The following is an 18,320-nucleotide window of genomic DNA, read 5'->3' as shown; positions in this document are numbered from 1 at the left end:
CACAGAGTTTTGTAAGCTGCTTTTTACACTAACAATATCTCGTGTACATCTGTCCATGTTAGTAGAGCACTATGTCACATTGTTAATGGCTGTGTAATATTCTGTTTGATTGTATTCTTCCATGTCTTCACTTTTTACCATTAAAAATAATTTTGGATCATTTACAATGATTTAAAAAGTAATCAGTTTGCTTTTTACTTATAATGCATTTTCAATTTAAGATACACCAGAAGCTAACATCCTATTGAATTTTATAAGAGAAAATAAAGAAACAAATCCTCTGGATGATGAAATTGACAGTTATTTGAAAGAATCCATAAATTGTAAGTGACCTTTAAATATTATTTGAATTTTTAAAAGGCCGAGATTGGGCCTGTAAAATTTTGTCGTACATAGTAAAACAAAAGATACTATGTTCTTATTACATAAGAATAATAGTAAAAGATGTTATATTAAAATATATAGTAAAAGATACTATATTCTTAGTATACTATATTCTTATTATGTAACTGCTGTATTTCCACTTTTTAAAAGGTAGTTTAAAACTTCTGGAGGCTCATAGAACCTTTTGACAATCTGATGAGAGCTAATGACCCCCTCCCCAGAAAAGTAGCTGTACCCACACATAGAATTTTGCATAAAATGTCATGGGTTCACAGCCCCTAAATCCATGCAGCCCAGGTTGAGGCTTGACTCTAAAAGGGATGCTGTTTGTTGCCACCTGTGGCTGATGCTAGACCCTCGGGAGAGTGAAGAGGAGCCCAGGGAAGTCTTAGGTCACTCCCTGAAGGCATGTTCTGTAACCTGGTCCTAGGAGACGAAATACTGCCTCATCATACATGACACCTAATTCATCTCAAGAGAGTAACAATTGAATTAAGTGTGAAATACTTCTTCTGCAAGTCACCTTGTAAAAGAAGAACTTTGTTGTTGCTTTTGTGGGGGATGTTTAACACATTTCCTTTCAGTAGCAACCATTGATAGAAAAAAACACGACTGGGTCAAAATTAGAATTATCTATTTGCCTAACAAGAAGGAACAAGCTAGAAATTGTATTGTTTATTAGAGTTCAGATTAAGCTGTTATTGTTACTTTGGAAGCCTTTTTTAAATGTCGGGTCATTTGTGGAAAACGCCGTGTCAGGAGACTTCCAGGAAACGCAGAAGCGTTCACTGGGCTGTGAGGTGGATTTGCCAGAACATATCTCAGTCCCTGCCCATCATTCAACCCTGAATCGGGGACAACGACAACAATGCCTACAGCCTTCTCAAGGCTACTCAGGACTATTGTGTTTGTTTGGAGAAATTTTTCCTGATCAATGGGTCATATCAAAGTAATCACAAAAGTAGTACTTAAGTTTCTCTTTCTTTTATGTCACTGTGGAAACTTTTATGATTAAGTTTGGTTATAGGCAAAAATGAGTTGCTATGTCTTTTAAAATGCTCATTCTTCCCATGAAAAATTTATAGGTTGAAATTGATTAAATATTTCAGGATAAAACTATCATATTTTCTTTAAAGCTTTCATTATTTTTATTTAAAATGATAGTGTTCAGTATAAGAAAAGTAAATACAACAAACAGACCAGAAATAAAGTGTTATTTTTTGAACATCATCCAATCCGTCTTCCAGTGCACATGTACTAACAGCAAGATAAAGAATGAAAATAAATGATAAGTAAATAGATACAAACAACTATACTTTTTATTGAAGAAAATTAAATTTTATATACTAGATAGCAAGAAAAGAAACCAGTGAAGCGCTGAAGGAACTGGGCAACTGCTGTTAAAAGTTTTCTGACCCAAGTAATATTTGCACCTTCAGATTCCTCTAAAATTAAGAAAAATAAAAATGACTAATAGGCTATTGTTTTTAGTTTTATAGGTTTTCTTTTTTTTGAGGAAGATTAGCCCTGAGCTAACATTCACTGCCAATCCTCCTTTTTTTTGCTGAGCAAGATTGGCTCTTAGCTAACATCCATGCCACTCTTCCTCTATTTTGTATGTGGGTCACTGCCACAGCATGGTCACCGATGAGTGGTGTAGTCTGTGCCTAGAATTCAAACCTGGGCCACCGAAGTGGAGCACACCAAACTTAACCACCAGGCCATGAGGCTGGCCCCTCTAAAGTGCTTTTAAAAGTCTCTTCCCCGTTTAAAAAATTGAATTGACTGCCTTTTTCTTATTGATTTTCAGAATTCTTTAGATATTCTGGATATGAGTCCTTTGTCTCTTTGTAGATCGCTAGCATCTCCCACTCAATGGCTTGCCTTTTCACTCTTTTAATGGTATCTTCTGATGACTAGAAATTATTCATTTTAATGAAGACTAATTTCTCATTCTTTTCATTTTTTGGCTTATGTGTACTTATATCAGTTTTAATATAGCAAATATAATAATTTTTTTTGTTACTTAAGCTAGTACATGTTCTCATTTGAACTTTGTAGCTTTTCTATTTGGATATAATCTTTTGGAGGTCTTAGAATATATATATAGAACTGTAATAACTTCTTTTTATTTTTATTTCTAGTAAATACAATAGTTGATGTCTATACAGTTGAACAATTAAAGGTAAAAGCTTTGAAGAATGAAGGGAAAGCTGATCCTCTCTATGGCATTCTTTATGCTTACATTTCTACATTGAACATTGATGATGAAACCACAAAAGTAGTTCGAAATAGATGGTAAGAAGCCAAATTACTTTTACCAAATTCATTCTTGTAAGAAATAAAAAGTGACTATTTTTAATAAATTTTAAGCTCTATAAAAGTTAGAGCTGTTCTTTAACATGAGTGGTTATGTATTTGAGAGAAATGTATAAATAGATAACCCATAATGAAGTTCCATGGCAACCTATTTAGATTCAAAGATTATAATTGCCTTTTAAAATAAAATTTAATTTACTGTGTTTCTACAGTCCTCAAATATAAGGATATAATACTGCCAGAAACTTTTAACTGGACTGGCAAATTGTTTTATAATGTATTAGAAAACTGATTTGGTTGCCATGCCCTATAGCAATACTAGTGACAGCATTTTTAAAAATTATTTTCAACTGCATGATGAATATGATTTCTAACCTCTCCTAGGTCGAAGTTAGTATCTACTTGCATAGAAAAGTAAGCCTAGTAGATTTAAGATGCTTGGCAGGAAAGATCTAAAATGTTATTGTGAAAGTTTCCATATGGATTTTGTAATTAAAATTTTTATTGACATAGTTTTAGATTTAGATGGCATTGTAAGAAACAATGTAACCAAACTCAGTTGGTTCGCCTCTTGGTGAGCGCGGAGACAAAAAGCACAGCCAAGGCAGAAGTAGGTGAAGAAAGGTTTATTACTTGCACAAGCGATGGAGAACATCGGGAATATTTTCCCAAAGCAGTGCCTCCCTGAACAAGGGTTTGAGGTGTCCTTTTATTGTTAGATCAGAGTGTAGTTCATGAATATTCAGTTAAGGAAAAGGCAGGAGATGGGGGTTTATCGCCTAACAGCCATGTTCTTTGAAGGCGAATGTGTAGCATGCATGCATACGTAGCATGATCTAAAAATGCTGCTTTGCCCCTCCCACAGGAGGAGAGTTTAAGGTGTTAATGAGATTACAATGGAACAGTTCACTTTAGTTTATTTCAGAGCAGTTTGAGGCCGCTAGAACTGGCTTCAGCTGGCTTGCTTGTGGGAACCTTCTGTGGTTAGGCTCTTCCTGAAACTTTTTGTCTGCAAAACACTCAACAGGTAATGTTAGATTTGATCAGATCTTCAGTACCCCTTTCTTTGCCTGGCTTCCTGGTTACAATAATATAGAGAGATCCCATGTGCACTTTGTCCAGTTTCCCCCAGTGGTAACATTTTGCGAAACTATAGTATCACCTTGCAGCCAAGATATTGACATTAATTCAATCCACTGATCTTATTCAAATTTCCCCAGACTGACTTGCATCATTTGTGTGTATATGTATATTAAATTCCATATAGTTTTATCACATGCATAGGTTTGTGTATCTACCACCACAGTCAAGATATTAGCCTGTGGATTTTTAAAACATTTATGATTTGATATTAAAGTTGAAAAAACTAATGTAGAGGTATTGTGCAAGGCAGGTGTTTATTTTTTGAAAAATATTTTTCAAAAATTAAAAAATGTTATTGTCCTCCTTATTTTTTCCTACATCTTTAGTATTTATATCTGAGGAAAAGCATCTAAAATTCGCTTAAAAACTGATCTGTGGGGGCCAGCTCAGTGGTGTAGTGGTTAAGTTTCTGCATTCTGCTTTCCTGGCCTGGGGTTCACAGGTTTGGATCCCAGGCGTGACCCAGCACCACTTGTCAAGCCACACTGTGGCGGCATCCCACATAAAATGGAAGAAGATTGGCACAGATGTTAGCTCAGTGACAACCTTCCTCGAGCAAAAAGAGAAAGATTGGCAACAGATGTTAGCTCAAGGCCAGTCTGCCTCACACACACACTCATACACACAAAACTGCAGTGTTTAGACAAGAAACCACTGTCTTCAGATCATTCCCTCTACTTGAGAAAGTTGAATTAGTCTTCCTATTTAAATAGGCTAAAGTAAGTAAGGCCTATTTCAAAAATATGGAATAGCGTGTGATTACCACTTAAGAGTAGAATGTGTCACTAGCAGTACTAACAGCATTTAAGGTGTGAAACCCACCCAACTTTGGCGTTTTTCTGTAGATGCACAGAAGAGCTAGCACAGGACCATCAAACAAGCATTCATGGAGCCTAGGCTCTCTAGGCACAAAACACGATTCCCACCCACAGAACTCTGAGCCGGGAAGAGAAGACAGACGTACTGGCGATAGCAAGGAATAGGATGTGACACGCTGTAAGTCAGGGCTGAAGTCAAAGTTCTGCAGCTGCTCAGAGAATGGAAGGGGGAGCACTGAGGTGCAAGAAAGGAAGGCCCTAGCGGGGAAATGAGCCTGGGCATGGGCAAGCACGTCAGCAGAGGGAAAGGCAGGAGGCAGGATGGTGAGGGGACTGGCTTAGCTCCGTTTCAGAGGAAGCACGAATGCTGAAAATGAGGCTGATTGCATAAAAAGCATGTCGTATTGATTTGTATTATTCCTCATTTTGTATGTCTGTCTTGTGTCCTGCTCAGTGCTGAGCGCTCTGTAACTGCTTACTCTGAAAGTGTTCCACTGCTGACTCAGACTTTGAAATGATAATTCTTCTGCTAGAGATCACATTTTACCACTGTCTTTGTTTCTTTTCAGTTCAGGCTGCGGTTACATTGTAAATGAAGCATCCAGCACTTGTACAACTTGCAACAAAGATTCTTCCAAATTCAGATCTGTTTTTCTCAGCTTCGACATGCTAATTGATCTTACTGATCACACAGGTACCCTCCATTCCTGTAGTCTCACGGGAAGCGTTGCTGAGGAGACCTTGGGCTGCACGGTAAATAGCAAAAAGGGAAGCATGTTTAGAAATATTTCCAAATTGAGTTCTCTTCCCCCAGAAGATAGGTTATTTTGGTGAATATTTGATAGAAATTAATTCATTAATAAAGAGGTCTGGGAAAAATCGATCTTGATTTAAACACACGTTGCTTTAATGAACAAATAATTACGTATTGTATATTAAAATCATAGTTAATATTAACTATTAGGGATAACAATGGAGGCACTTGGCCACAGTGGAGAATAAAATGATATTTTATGTAGTCAAGTAACAGTGGGTAGAATAACACATTGGAGACGTTGATTATGAGGCGGCTCCTTCCTAAGGAGGGTTTGGTGATATTTCACCTACCCCGCTGTACAAAATCAGCCACGCATTTTCTCCTCAGTCTGCTGCTACAGGGAGGCAGCGGATCCTTAGAGATTAGCTTGCATACTTGATGGTAGGTACTCGTTTTTTGTTGTTAGAACCAGCTCATGAAGTTGACCGTTAAAGCGTAGTTCCAAGAGGTTTCTACTTTGTTAAGGGAGCTTTCTATGCTGAGGCGCCTGAGTGGTTTCAGAGATTGCATTTAGAGCAAGGCCATATCTCCTCCATTGAGAGGATTGAGCTGTAATTTCTGTGAATAAAAACTCATTTCTAGTGAGCAAATCTAAGTATCACATTGTTGTCAAGATGAGTTATCTTTGGAAATATTTGTTTGATTTTTTTTTAACCAGGTAAATGAGTTTCTTGCAATGACGGATGCACAGAAAACAGCACTAAAGTGGCAATTTCTTTTGGAAAGAAGCAAAATTTATTTGAAAGTTAGTGTATTTTATAGTACTATGTTATTCTATATGTTGAAACAATAAGGAAATCCAAGAGTATGCCCTAATAAATGAGGGAATTCGTTATTTTTAATAATGCCTGATTCTCAGATGTGCATAAGGATTTGCCTACTGTAGAAACAATGGAAGTAATCATGTTTTTTCATATAGTATGAAGGAGTTAGAAATGACACCAAGGAGGGCCAGCCCAGTGGCACAGCAGTTAAGTGCTCACATTCCGCTTCGCTGGCCCGGGGTTCGTGTGTTCAGATCCCAGGTGCGGACATGGCACTACTTGGCACGCCATACTGTGGTAGGTGTCCCACATATAAGGTAGAGGAAGATGAGCATGGATGTTAGCTCAGGGCCAGACTTCCTCAGCAAAAAGAAGAGGATTGGCAGAAGTTAGCTCAGGGCTAATCTTCCTCAAAAAAAAAAAAGAAAGAAAGAAAGAAAGAAATGTCACCAAGGAAATAGATCAACAAAGAAAATATCCACTAATGTTAACTCCAAGGCAAAGCGCCAGGCTTTGGAGTCGACGCCTTGTCCCCCACCCCAGCCATGTGGCAGTGCCCCGCTCTTCAGTGGGCAGTGTACAATAGCGTAGTTAAATGCTTAGATGCTGGAGAGAGGCAGACTCAGGTTTGAGTCCCAATTCTACCACTTCTCAGCCTACGTGACTCTCGGGAGGTACGTGACTTCTCTAAGCCTCTCAAGTTCTGTGGCCACAGCTCTGACGAGAGCAGAGTCCTGCAGCCTGAGCAGCGCTTCAGTGTTGGAGGACCACAGAATCTTAGTGACAAAGGTGTGAAACGGGGAGTGTGACAAACCCCTTTGTTTTGCAAGTGAGGAAAACGGGACCAAGAAATGTTGCTACTTGGCCCAGGTTACAGGTGAGAAAGGGCTGCAGCCTACATTATTTCCTTCCCTGGTTCTCAAACATTTTCTCCTTCACACTCTTAAAAATTTTCAAGCTCTTGTTTAAATGAGTTATATCTGTTGATATTTACTGTACCAGAACTTAACACTGAGAAAAATTTAAAACATATTCATGAACACAGATTCCATTAGTGGTCAAAGCAATGATGTCATCTCACGTCGTGTAACCTCTAGAAAACTACAATGCGCTCTGGTGAAAGAAGGAGAGTAGCAAAGGCAAACAACATCTTAGTAGTATTATGACAATAGTTTTGATCTCATGGATATCCTGAAAGAGTCTTTCAGGAAGAAGACTGCAGCTACTCCATCTCAGCCTCATAAGCAGGTTTTCCCCTTTTCCAGTGGCTTCCTTCCCTTGTGGCCTCAAGCATATCTGAACTTACATTGCTCTGCTAATATGATAAAAACAAAGTATTCCCATATAGATTGGACTTTTTATGCATATATATATCATATTTCAGTTAAAAACAATGAACTACTTTAAATGGTTCATCTAGAGGGATTTCAAAGCAAGGTATTCATTTTAATGTTTAAAATGCATGGTGATGTTAATACAAGTCCTTGTAAGTCTGATATTGGTGTTAAAGAATAATTTCCAAAAAGGTCAAACCATAACTTTTATACAAAAATAAAGTGAACATATGTCAAAGATTTAACTCAATTTATTAATTAATACAGGAAATTAAAATGGCTAGTTGATGTGTCCTTCACACTTCATGTTAAATAAAATGTTGGTGAAAGTGCTTTGTAAATTATAAAAAATAAGACATTATTATGAGTAAACTGCATCACTGCATCCTGGTAGTCTAATAGATTATGTTACTGCTACAGGTTAACGCCTCTCACAACTGGTAGTTTGAACACACCTTAAGCCCTTTTTTCTACATGTTGGGTTGGAAATATCAACTTTCCCACCAGAGAGAAAGGTCATGAAAAAAATGACATGGATCTTTACAAAATCACTGTCAGAAGCCAGATCTGTAATTTCTCTACCAAACTCTGCCTGGGACTGGAACTCTTTCCATCCTCTTAGAACTTTAATTGAAGTTTATGTTCACGTCTGTAAACAAAGCTCATTGCAGTTCTCTATTTGTGGTCATTGGCTTTCAACTTTACCTACAAAGTCATTTTTAAAACTGTCTCTCTTTTTCTCCCTGCAGTTTTTTTTATCACACAGAGCAAGGGGTGGATTGAGAATTAGTGTGCTTTCGTGTAAGCTTGCAGATCCTATTGAGGCAAGTAGGAACTTGTCTGGACAAAGAAATATTTAAGACCAGATATCATTCTTTAAACTCTGGAAAAGAATAAGAGTTTTAACTTCCTTTAAAGTGGAAAATGAGTTTGAAAATTATGGATAAATTTGTATTTTGTTCAAATGTGGTAAAAATATTTCTGTAAATTTTTATTATGTTTCCTCCTGGAGTTGGTTTGGGGTTAAGTCTTAAAATATCTCTCATCTGAGCTCATTTCTTAGAAGGCTTTTTCTACTGGCTTTGCCCTCTCTCTTCCCAAGTTGGAAAATGTTTGCATGAATTAATAAACAAATTTCATCTTTCTCATCGATATGAATGATTTCTTTTCTTAGCCCCTTCCCTCTTTGTCTGGTTTCCTGGGAGAAAGATCAGAACCTCTAAAAACGACTTACCTCGAGCTTGGCAATGGCTCAGAGGGATGAGGGACTCTCTTGGCGCCGTGTGGGAACAGCAGAAGTCCGTGGGCGATATTGTGCAATTGCTTTGAACACTGTAGAGCTCTTCTAATCCCTTCCCTTCTCTGATGACACGGAGCTACCCGGTGCTTGTGAAGGCTTGCCGACTCAGGCTGACATTTAGGAGTCTGAATCAACTGGGAGGAGACCAACTTCAAAACGTTATATGAGGGTGCCGAGTCTCAGGAACTTGGGAGGGTGGGAGACTCGCTCTTGACAGAAGGACGGTGGCCCGCCTTCCACCCCACTTGTCTTTGCAGTAGCCCCAAAGCACTCTGTTCAGCTCTACACATTCTGAGTTACTTGCTGCATGGCGCAGACCCACCGCTACAGTCAGCACTGACCCACAGTCTGGGAGGTTTGGCTAACGTATTTTGGGTCTGGCACTTCAAAGGCTGCATTTCACCCACCACAGAAGTGGAAAACACAAAAAAAGAAAAAAAAGTAAGTATATGAAACTCTTTTATAAAGCTGATATTGGGAGATAAACTTATCTTGTTAGCCATGTTTTCTCTGGCTTTTATCATATGCAGCCATGGAGGAGGGAGGGATATGAGCTGACTCCTGCTTTGTCCAAATTGTGGTAATAAACGAGGTAATGAAGGATTTGACCTACTTGTGCAAACAGCAAGTGTGCCTGATGAGGAGCTTCCTTCCTTTCTCCCTTGGGGAGGGGAATGGGTGTGTTAAGCAAGGTGAGTTGGGAGGGTGGACAGGAAGGAAAGAGGGAGAGTAGTGGAGGGGGGAGCGGGGAGGGGTCAGGCTGGGGAGGAGAGAGAAGTGTAGGTGTCCAACAGCGCAGGAGACAGGAAGGACGCTTGGCTCAGATGGTGTGTCAGGTGCTGTGTGCCAGGTCTCTTGGTGCCCTGACCAAAGCATCAACACCTGGGCCAAGGGTGCCAGAGCCAGCTGTCTGGGCTCCTACAGTCCGTGGGCCACAGCGGCTCTGGCTGTTTCACCACTGGCTTCAGCTTCATAAATCGGGCATTCTCAAAGTAGGCTCATAGGCACATCCGGTGTTCCCCAGCCACAGCCCCAGTGGGCGGCAGAGAGCTCTGAATGACCTCCTCACTGCTACCTTGGGGACCACCAGCATTTAACTAGGGAGACCCCATACCCCTCGCTGGAGGACACCCCGATTGCTTATTTCCTCTCATGATGTAGGAATCCACAGGGCTAGCTGTCAAACCATGCTGAATCGGAGGTGCTCCACAAAGCTTAACCTACACATTTATGAAATGGAGATTACAAATTGTTTGAGATCTAAAATTTGGTTGTAGATTAGCCAGAATGCAGCCACTCAAAGCAGTAAAAGACAGAAGCATCCCCCACCATCAACACAAAATACGCACTCCCCTTTCACCTGCCCTGCCATGCACCCCACGTCAGGAATCTGCATTTCCCTAGTCCTCTCCAGGTGCTGCTTTTCTCATGATCCTGGCATCTTTGCTCTACAGGTTTTATATTGCTTTATATAAAGAGTTTGGTGACTGTGATTTTTCCTAATCGTCTATTAGTAATTCATTTCAATAAGATTTTCCTTTCCTAATTCTGCTTTGGTGAGTTTTTTTGTTCAGTCCTCTGCACGTGGCAGAAACACAATATACATTTATCCATTCATCTGTTGATGGACATTTGGGCTGCTTCCACCTCTTGACTATTGTGATTAGACAGTCATAGCTGCTATGAATATGCGTGTACAAGCATCCCACATTTTTTGTATACGTCTCTCCTGACTGAATCATCTACCTATCCACCTTTCTATGTTAAAACATCTAATTTACAAAATATAACAAAGAATTAAAAACACATATAATTTACAAATACAAGTTACACTATAATGCTTTTACACTTAATTTATAATAAAGTTCATATCATTAAATATTCTAACATAATTTTCACCTGTCATTTCATTATATGATTATAGGATAGTGAATGTAATCAATCCAATATGGTTTGACATTTAAGGTGTTTCTGATTTTTGCTGTTATAAATGACAGCTATAGCTAAGTCTTTGTCCACATTCTTAATTATTGCTTCGGGACAAGTTTCTAGACATGAAATTGCTGCAATAATATAAATAGCTAACATTGAGTGCTTTTATGTGACAGACAATGGTCATAAGCACTTTACTAATATTACCTGATTTATACAAGTACTATTATTTTGCCCGTTTTATAGATGGGACATGAAGGTCCAGCTAGAGGAGGTGGAGTCGGAGGGGCTGCAGGCTCAAACCCGTCTGCTGCTCCAGGATGGGCTCCAGCTCTGAGCTTCTCAATTTGTGCTTCCCCTTGTGTAAATGGGATGACAATGCCAACTTCACTTGGCGACTGTGAAGACTAAATAAGCTAATGTGTGTAAAGTGCTTAGACTCATGCACTGGGTACATGATCAGTGAGTGTCAGTTATTTCGTAAATGTTGAGGCATAGCAATTCCATTGGCTCTCATATTTGGCAATATTTTCGTTCTATGAATTCGATTCTGCTTTTATAGTTTGAATCTTTTTTTTAGTATATCATTACACTTGTAATTACTTTACTCTTTCCCTTTATTGAAAGGAAATATAAAACTTCTCTGAAACCAAAGGTACTACATAACATTTACACCAAAAATGTGCCCAATAGTCTTGTTAAAAAGATAACTGAGTATAAACGTATGAAAAGATGTCCACTTCACCATTAATCAGAGAAACTCAAACTCAAACAATTGTAACCATGATGATGCCCAGTGTTGGCTAGGGTGTGTGTAAAAAGGTATTTTTTTTCTTTTTTCTTTTTTTTTTTTTTTTGAGGAAGACTGGCCCTGAGCTAACATCTGTGCCCATCTTCCTCTTTTTTATATGTGGGATGCCTGCCACAGCATGGCTTGACAAGCGGTGTATAGGTCCATGCCCGGGATCCTCCGGGCTGCTGAAATAGAATGTGTGAACTTAGCTGCTGCTCCACCAGCCTGGCCCCTAAAAATGTCTTCTTAAACACTCTTGTCAAGTACAAATAGTGCATCTTTTCCCCAGGGCTATTTGGCAAAAAGTATCAAAGTTTTAAAGTGCAAACATTGAACAAATCAATTTCACTTCCAAGACTCTTCCTAAGGAAATAAGTGCCAGAATGTGTATGGATGATGTTCCTTGCATCGTTGTTTCTAGTAGCAAAGCATTTGAAACCTACGCAACCTATAGGGGAATGCTGGGCCCTACCTAGATCTTCTTTACTTGCAGGTGCACACCTACCCCTGGGCTTTTATGCAGATCAGAGAGTTACCTGGGGAAGTTACCAGAGGGGTGGAGGAGCAGATTCCGGCAATGACATCCCCTTGGGATGGTCAGCAGACAGAAGCTCATCTCCAGCTCTGAGACCACATTCTTTGTTTGCTTTCTGCTCTTTCTGCTTCCTCTCCACTTCTTTTCTCCTGAGAGCACTCCTAACAAGTCACAAGAACAAGAGTCCCCAGCTTAAGCTCTGCTTTTGGGGTACCTGATCTAAGACACAGCCATTAAAAGTGATTATAAGGGGCTGGCCCAGTGGCATAGTGATTAAGTTCACGCACTCCACTTCAGAGGCGCAGGGTTCATGTGTTCAGATCCCAGGTGTGGACTTACACACCACTCATCAAGCCATGCTGTGGCGGTGTCCCACACACAAAGTAGAGGAAGATTGGCACAGGTGTTAGCTCAGCGACGATCTTCCGCGAACAAAAAGAGGAAGATTGGCAACAGATGTTAGCTCAGGGCCAATCTTCCTCCAAAAAAAAAAAAAAAAAGATTATGAAAATCTATATTCACTGATCTGGAAAGATGTTTATAGTATACTAAGTGGATGTAGAATATTCATTTTTTATAAAAGCCCAATGAACAATAATAATTTTTTTTAAAAAGGCCAAAAGAACAGAAGTCAAGCTGTATACTCTGTGTGGACTAATATATTATGGATTATTTTCTTAAGTTATGATAATAGTATTGTGGCTATATAGGAAGATGTCCTTATTCTTAGGAGATGCATCCTGAAAGGGTAGAGTGTTTCTGCAACTCACTTCCAGTTTCAGTTTTCCACAACAAGTGTGTGTGTATAGAGAGAGAGAGAGAACAGACATAGCAAACATTAACCATTGTTGGATCTAGCCAAAAGTATATGGAGTTCATTGTATTAGTCTTTCAACTTTATAATAGATTTAAATTTGTTCAAAATAAAAAATTGGGGGGGAAACATACCTTCTGAGTATTAGGATTACTGTGATTTTAGCATCAGGAATTGTGAGAATTGGTGTTTCTAGTTTTTTTTTTTTTTTAAAGATTGGCACCTGAGTTAACAACTGTTGCCAATCTTCTTTTTTTTTTTCTTTCTGCTTTTTCTCCCCAGATCCCCCCAGTACATAGTTGTATATTTTAGTTGTGGGTCCTTCTAGTTGTGGCATGTGGGACGCCGCCTCAGTGTGGCCTGATGAGTGGTGCCATGTCCGTGCCCAGGAGCTGAACCAGTGAAACCCTGGGCCACCTCAGTGGTGTGTGCGAACTTAACCACTTGGCCATAGGGCCGGCCCCCTCTAGGTTTTTATTCTTGCAGCCAAGGACTTTGTGTGCTACACCTGCAATGCTGATGTCAGCTGTTTGTGGCAAAGCTTGTGGCACCACTGTGGTGAACACTGACCTCAGGGGCACTGTACACTCTCTGGCTGCTGGCTTGCGCCACCCAAGGAGGGTACATGTGAACATGGCTCCTGCCTTAGACCTTTAGCTTGCTTTCAAGTCTGTCAGCTTGGTAGGCTTGTCTCAGCTAAACCTTGTATCTGCTAGCTAGATTAATACACTTTCAACATGAGCACAACCTTGATTCAACTCTTCCGCTTATGGGAACCCAGTCAAAGGAAATAACTACAAATGTGCCAATTCTACTAGCAAATAATTAGAAACAATCTCAGTGGCCAAATATAGAGTGATGAGGATTTTTAGGCTGCTTAATTTTAAAATGGCTTATGATGAGGATTTTTAGGCTGGTTAGTTTTAAAACTACAGATGAGATTCAGGCTCCAAGGAGTGGAATTTGTTTGCCCCTTTGTTGGGAAACATTTACATTTCTAAGGGAAACCTCTATCTGTGAAGATGCCTCCCTCTCTGTGCCAGGAAGAAGGGGGAATGGTCTTATCTCTAGAAGCTCTTAATGGGGAAGGCAAGAACTTAAGTTGGTTGCTGCCTGGCAATCTCATGTAACTGACTTAGGGTGGTGGCTTCTGACCTTTACTTAATCCGATTTGATTCTTGTCTAAAAGTCATGGGATCACCCAACGACCAGACCCCACCTGCACTGATACCATTTTAACTTTTTTTCATGTTCTTTCCTTTGTCTTGTAAAGAGATGACTCATATACCTATGCCTTATAAAATTAGCCCTAACCCTCAACTCGGGGCAGCAGCAGGAGCTCTGACTGCCCGTGGGTCCTGTCCCCACGCACCAGCTCTGCCTGCCCATGGGTCCTGTCCCCATGCCAGCGGGGGCAGCAGCAGTGGCTCTGCCTGCCCATGGGCTCTGTCCCCATGCCAGCGGGGGCAGCAGAAGCGGCGGCAGCAGAAGCTCTGACTGCCCATGGGTCCTGTCCCCATGCTATTCTATACTATTCTCTAAATAAAAGAGCACTACTGCCAGATCTTGAGAGTCTAAGAAATCTTTCTTTCGACTCCTCGGCTCACCGACCCCGCATCATAGAGGACTGACTTTCAGAATCTTATGCAATCACTGAAAACAGTACTGCAGAAATGTACTGACATGCCAACTGACATGGAAAGACACACAACATACAGTGAAAAAAGCAGGTTAGAGGGGCCGGCCCCATGGCTGAGTGGTTAAGTTCACGTGCTCCACTTTAGTGACCCAGGGTTTGCCGTTTCGCATCCTGGGCACGGACCTATACACCTCTTGTCAGGCCGTGCTGTGGCAGCATCCCACATAGCAGAACTAGAACAACTTACAACTAGGATATACAACTATGTACTGGGGCTTTGGGGCGGGGGGAGAGGAAGCATGTTAGAAAAGTGTATGGTATGAGGAAATTCTATTTAAAAAATTACAATTACATCCATAGACTTGGAAGAATGTGCACTAAATGCTTAACTCTGGCTGTCTCTGGGTGGATGAAATTTTGAGTGTTTCGTTTTTTTGCTTATCCCTATTTTCTGACTCTCCTGTAATAAACATGTATTGCTTAAGCATTTTAAAGAAGAAATCTTATTAAAATATAAAAGAAGATAGCATGACATTTTATAAACAAATCCAATTATAGCACTTCCTCATAATAAATTATAATTTAAATGTGGGGGTTGCATAATACCTGAACATTTGAATCTTTCTTTTTTTATTTTAAGGATTGGCACCTGGGCTAACAACTGTTGCCAATCTTTTTTTTTTTTCCTGCTTTATCTCCCCAACCCCCCCCTGTACACAGTCGTATATCTTAGTTGCAGGTCCTTCTAGTTGTGGGATGAATCTTTTAATATATCTACTTAAAAGATGCAGCCTGCATTGTGGTCAAGACTTCAGGTTCTGTTCTTGGGATAGCTGGGTTCCATCTCAGTGGCTCTGCCACTCAGCTGAGTGCCTGTAGAGCCAGGCTGGCTAGTGTCTGAATCTGTGTCTTCATCTGTGTAACAGGGATGGCAGTAATAATACCAACCTCACAGCTTTGTCGAAGGTTAAATAATACACGACAAGCTCTTGGCATAGTGTCTAGTAGCACTAAGTGGTCAAGAGATGTTAACTATTGTTACTAAATCAGATGTTCTCTGGCTTCTTCAAGGGGCCAGCAGATGCCTTCTGTTTGCACTAACAGCAGGAGCCCGTGCCTAAGCCTGCAGCACTCCCCCAGGCACTCGCTTTGCATCAGAGAAGGGAGCAGGTGACAGCAAAAGTCATTCAATTTCCCTGAAGCCTCCTTATCTCTGGTCAGGAGGTAGAGAGCTGATTAACTGTTAATAGAGCGCAGTGCTAACAGGCCAAAGGTCCATGACCAAGGTCTGATGTCCTTTAACGAGCAATTGTCCCTACTAACCACCACTGGCTGCGGGGGCGGGGGGTCAGGACACTTTTAGGCCACACAAAAGACAGCATATTTATTTGGAAAACAATAGTTTCAAAATTATCTCCCAAACTCAGAATCTGTGGGTGAGGGTACACACCCTAAGTAAATGAGTGAGGTCTTCACTAATTGTTCACTTATTAAATACAGCTTTAATTCACTGATTATGTGGAGTAGTGTTTTTCCACATTTCTGTGTTAAGAATCATTTGGAATGCTGGAGATGAATTCCATCCCATTAATTAATACATTGGGCCTGGGATGTGCCAGTAATTTGGAAATTTTTATTTTTATAAATATCTCCAGCTGATTTTCATGATCACAGAAATTTGGGAAACACTGATGAAACACTCTTTTCAGCTTCCTTTGCAGATTTTAAATCTTGAACTACTGAGCTTAGAATGACTCACTGAAAAGTCTTAGCCAGTCCAGTTTTAGGAAAGGCGAGTAAATCTTCTGAACACTTGGCCTCATAAATTCTCCACTTTGGAAGCATCATAAATACTTTATTCTGATTGTTTCCTGGAAGACAGCATTTCTCATTTCCATTTCTGGCCCAGCTCTTCTAAATCACTTTTTAATTGGAGGGTCTATCTTCCTTGAGTTGAAGCATAGCGATCCAATCATTTTTAAAGATTTTTTTAATTAAATGATTGTCACATTTAATAACCTATGCTTGCTTCTGGCTTGCTTCTGTCTTGCTCCCTTTTCTCCTGAAACCTAAGAAGTTAGGGTGCTTTGCATAGACTCAGTATTCTGGCCTTTCCACCTTAAATCTCATACTGACGACCCCGTGTATGCCAGCCTGTATCTCATCGTTTTCTTTAACAGGCCCTACTCCCTTTGGTGTCCCAGTCAAGATGATATCTCCTTCTTCCAAGGTCATTATCTTAGAAACGTAGCTGATGATGTAGGGGATGGAAAAGATCATGGCGGATGTCTCACCCTCCTGCCTGAGTTCGCCGTTGACCTTGAGCCAGAGCTTCAGGTTGTGAGGGTCAGGGATCTTCTCTTTGGGCACGAACGCGCTGACGGGGCAGGAGCCCGTGAAGCTCTTGGCCAGAGTCCAGGGCAGTCCTTTCTTCTTGCACTCGTCCTGCACGTCCCTGGCGGTCATGTCCAGGCACAGGGCATAGCCCGCCACGTAGTCCATGGCCGCGGCCTCCGGGACGGCGCGACCGCGCCTGCCCATCACCACGGCCAGCTCGAGCTCGTGGTGAAGGTTGCGGCTGTAGGCAGGCATGAGGACCGGCGAGCCCTCGGGGGCGTAGGCGGTGGACGGCTTCAGGAAGAGCACGGGCTCGCTCGGCACGGCGCTCTGCATCTCCCTGGCGTGGTCCGCGTAGTTCCTGCCGACGCACACGATGTTCTTCCCCCACTCCCAGAAGCGGGACAGCGGCCTGGAGGCTGCCATGGCTCCTGCCGGGCGCCCTGGAGTCACACGGACCTTGCTGAGCCGGTCACCTGACGCCTATGGCTCCCCGGAGAGGACCAACTACCTCGGAGCGCTGTCCCGTCCGCGACGGCCCGTTCCGCTCCGCCGGTGCCGGGAGGTCGCAGCGCTCGGCCTCCTGGGCTCCTGTCCAGGGGCTGCCTCGGGGCGGCGCGGCCTCCGGACGCTGGCCTAGTGCCCCAGGAGAGGCGGGGGCTCGGGCTCGCCGCCGCCGCCGCCGCCCACCTCGCAGCCAACCCTCAGGCCCGCCGCAGCCGGGCGGGGGAGGGGCACGGGTTTGGACGCGAGCGCTGATTGGGCCGCGACTGGGGCGGGGGCGCGAGTCGGGCGCGGATTGGCCGGGGGGCGGGGTGGGCGGAGGGCATGGGCGCGGGCGCGGGCGCTGATTGGCCGCGGCGCCAGCGTGCGCCCGCCCGCCCCTCGCGCAGCCGCCTGCCCGCCGCTCTGGTCATGGTGCTGGGCCGCCGGCTGCTGGGCCGCCGGAGCTTCGCAGCGCTGGGAGCCGTCTGCGCCCGCCGCGGCCTGGGTAGGTGGGCTGGGCGGGCCAGGGCGCCGAGGGGCGGACCTGACGGGGGCCGGGGGCGCGGGGCCCGGCCGGCGGGGGCACGGCGAGCCGCCCGGCCCGAGGGTCCTGGCCGGCGTCGTGCCGGGGTGACGGTTAGGCGGCCGCGCCCGAGGGTTCCAGAGGCGCCGGCGGCCGCGGCCGGGCGTTGGGCCCGCGCTGGTGGGGGCGGCGGGGAGTCGCGGCCCCGCGGCTGACGCTGTCTTCATCGACACGGGGTTGCCACCGTCTCCGCGGCGGGCAGCCTCGGCGCGGTCAATTCAGACGCTCAGAGAGGGCTGAAGACAGAGGGCCCCGCCCCGGGCGGAGGGACGGTGTCCGAAGGCCGCGGGGTGCTGCGTCGGTGCCCCGCCAAGTCAGCCGC

The 18,320-nt window shown here is 42.9% G+C and overlaps 3 protein-coding genes across 10 annotated transcripts in view; 2 read left to right on the top strand and 1 right to left on the bottom strand.

The window, feature by feature from the left end:
- MEIOB (meiosis specific with OB-fold) overlaps positions 1-8,806 on the top strand; it is a 29,013-nt gene extending 20,207 nt beyond the window's left edge. For 3 of the 4 annotated variants that reach the window (XM_046665404.1, XM_046665403.1, XM_046665402.1), the window contains exons 10-14: positions 222-323; positions 2,529-2,682; positions 5,234-5,417; positions 6,140-6,226; positions 8,329-8,806. In XM_046665404.1, coding sequence (XP_046521360.1) covers positions 222-323; positions 2,529-2,682; positions 5,234-5,417; positions 6,140-6,226; positions 8,329-8,439 — 638 coding nt within the window. In that variant the 3' untranslated portion in view covers positions 8,440-8,806. The remainder of the gene's footprint in view (positions 1-221; positions 324-2,528; positions 2,683-5,233; positions 5,418-6,139; positions 6,227-8,328) is intronic. The other variant, XM_046665405.1, reaches the window with a different exon arrangement.
- Positions 2,701-17,596, bottom strand: FAHD1 (fumarylacetoacetate hydrolase domain containing 1). 4 transcript variants are annotated; one of them, XM_046665409.1, is made up of 3 exons: positions 16,887-17,596; positions 12,141-12,300; positions 2,701-3,722 (listed from the first exon to the last, which is right to left on the bottom strand). In XM_046665409.1, exons 1-3 carry the CDS (start codon positions 17,353-17,355, stop codon positions 3,656-3,658), a joined length of 696 nt encoding a protein of 231 aa, XP_046521365.1. In that variant the 5' UTR covers positions 17,356-17,596; the 3' UTR covers positions 2,701-3,655. The 4 variants fall into 4 exon arrangements, with proteins under 4 accessions (XP_046521365.1, XP_046521367.1, XP_046521368.1 ...); XM_046665411.1 differs by having other exon boundaries at positions 2,701-3,712; XM_046665412.1 differs by lacking the exon at positions 12,141-12,300 and having other exon boundaries at positions 2,703-3,712.
- Positions 8,867-18,320, top strand: part of HAGH (hydroxyacylglutathione hydrolase) — a 29,057-nt gene continuing 19,603 nt past the window's right edge. Inside the window, exon 1 of one of the 2 annotated variants that reach the window (XM_046665407.1) lies at positions 8,867-9,320. Coding sequence is in view for 1 of the 2 variants with exons in the window: in XM_046665406.1 (XP_046521362.1) it covers positions 17,758-17,920 (163 nt within the window). In the remaining variant the exon portion in view is untranslated. Of the gene's footprint in view, positions 9,321-17,742; positions 17,921-18,320 lie in introns of those variants that run through there. The other variant, XM_046665406.1, reaches the window with a different exon arrangement.

This window comes from Equus quagga, chromosome 7 (assembly GCF_021613505.1).
Source record: "Equus quagga isolate Etosha38 chromosome 7, UCLA_HA_Equagga_1.0, whole genome shotgun sequence".
Lineage (NCBI taxonomy): Eukaryota > Metazoa > Chordata > Mammalia > Perissodactyla > Equidae > Equus > Equus quagga.
This window is presented reverse-complemented; position numbering and strand designations above follow the sequence as displayed.

Excerpts from the sequence above, each read along its gene's own strand:
- FAHD1 (XM_046665409.1), bottom strand. The coding sequence starts at position 17,355 with ATGGCAGCCTCCAGGCCGCTGTCCCGCTTCTGGGAGTGGGGGAAGAAC. Across the intron at positions 12,301-16,886 it reads CGGCGAACTCAGGCAGGAGG|GAGTGCTCTCAGGAGAAAAG; the intron begins GTGAGACATCCG and ends GTGACTTGTTAG. Across the intron at positions 3,723-12,140 it reads CCCTCTGGTAACTTCCCCAG|TGTTTTGCAGACAAAAAGTT; the intron begins GTAACTCTCTGA and ends TTACCTGTTGAG.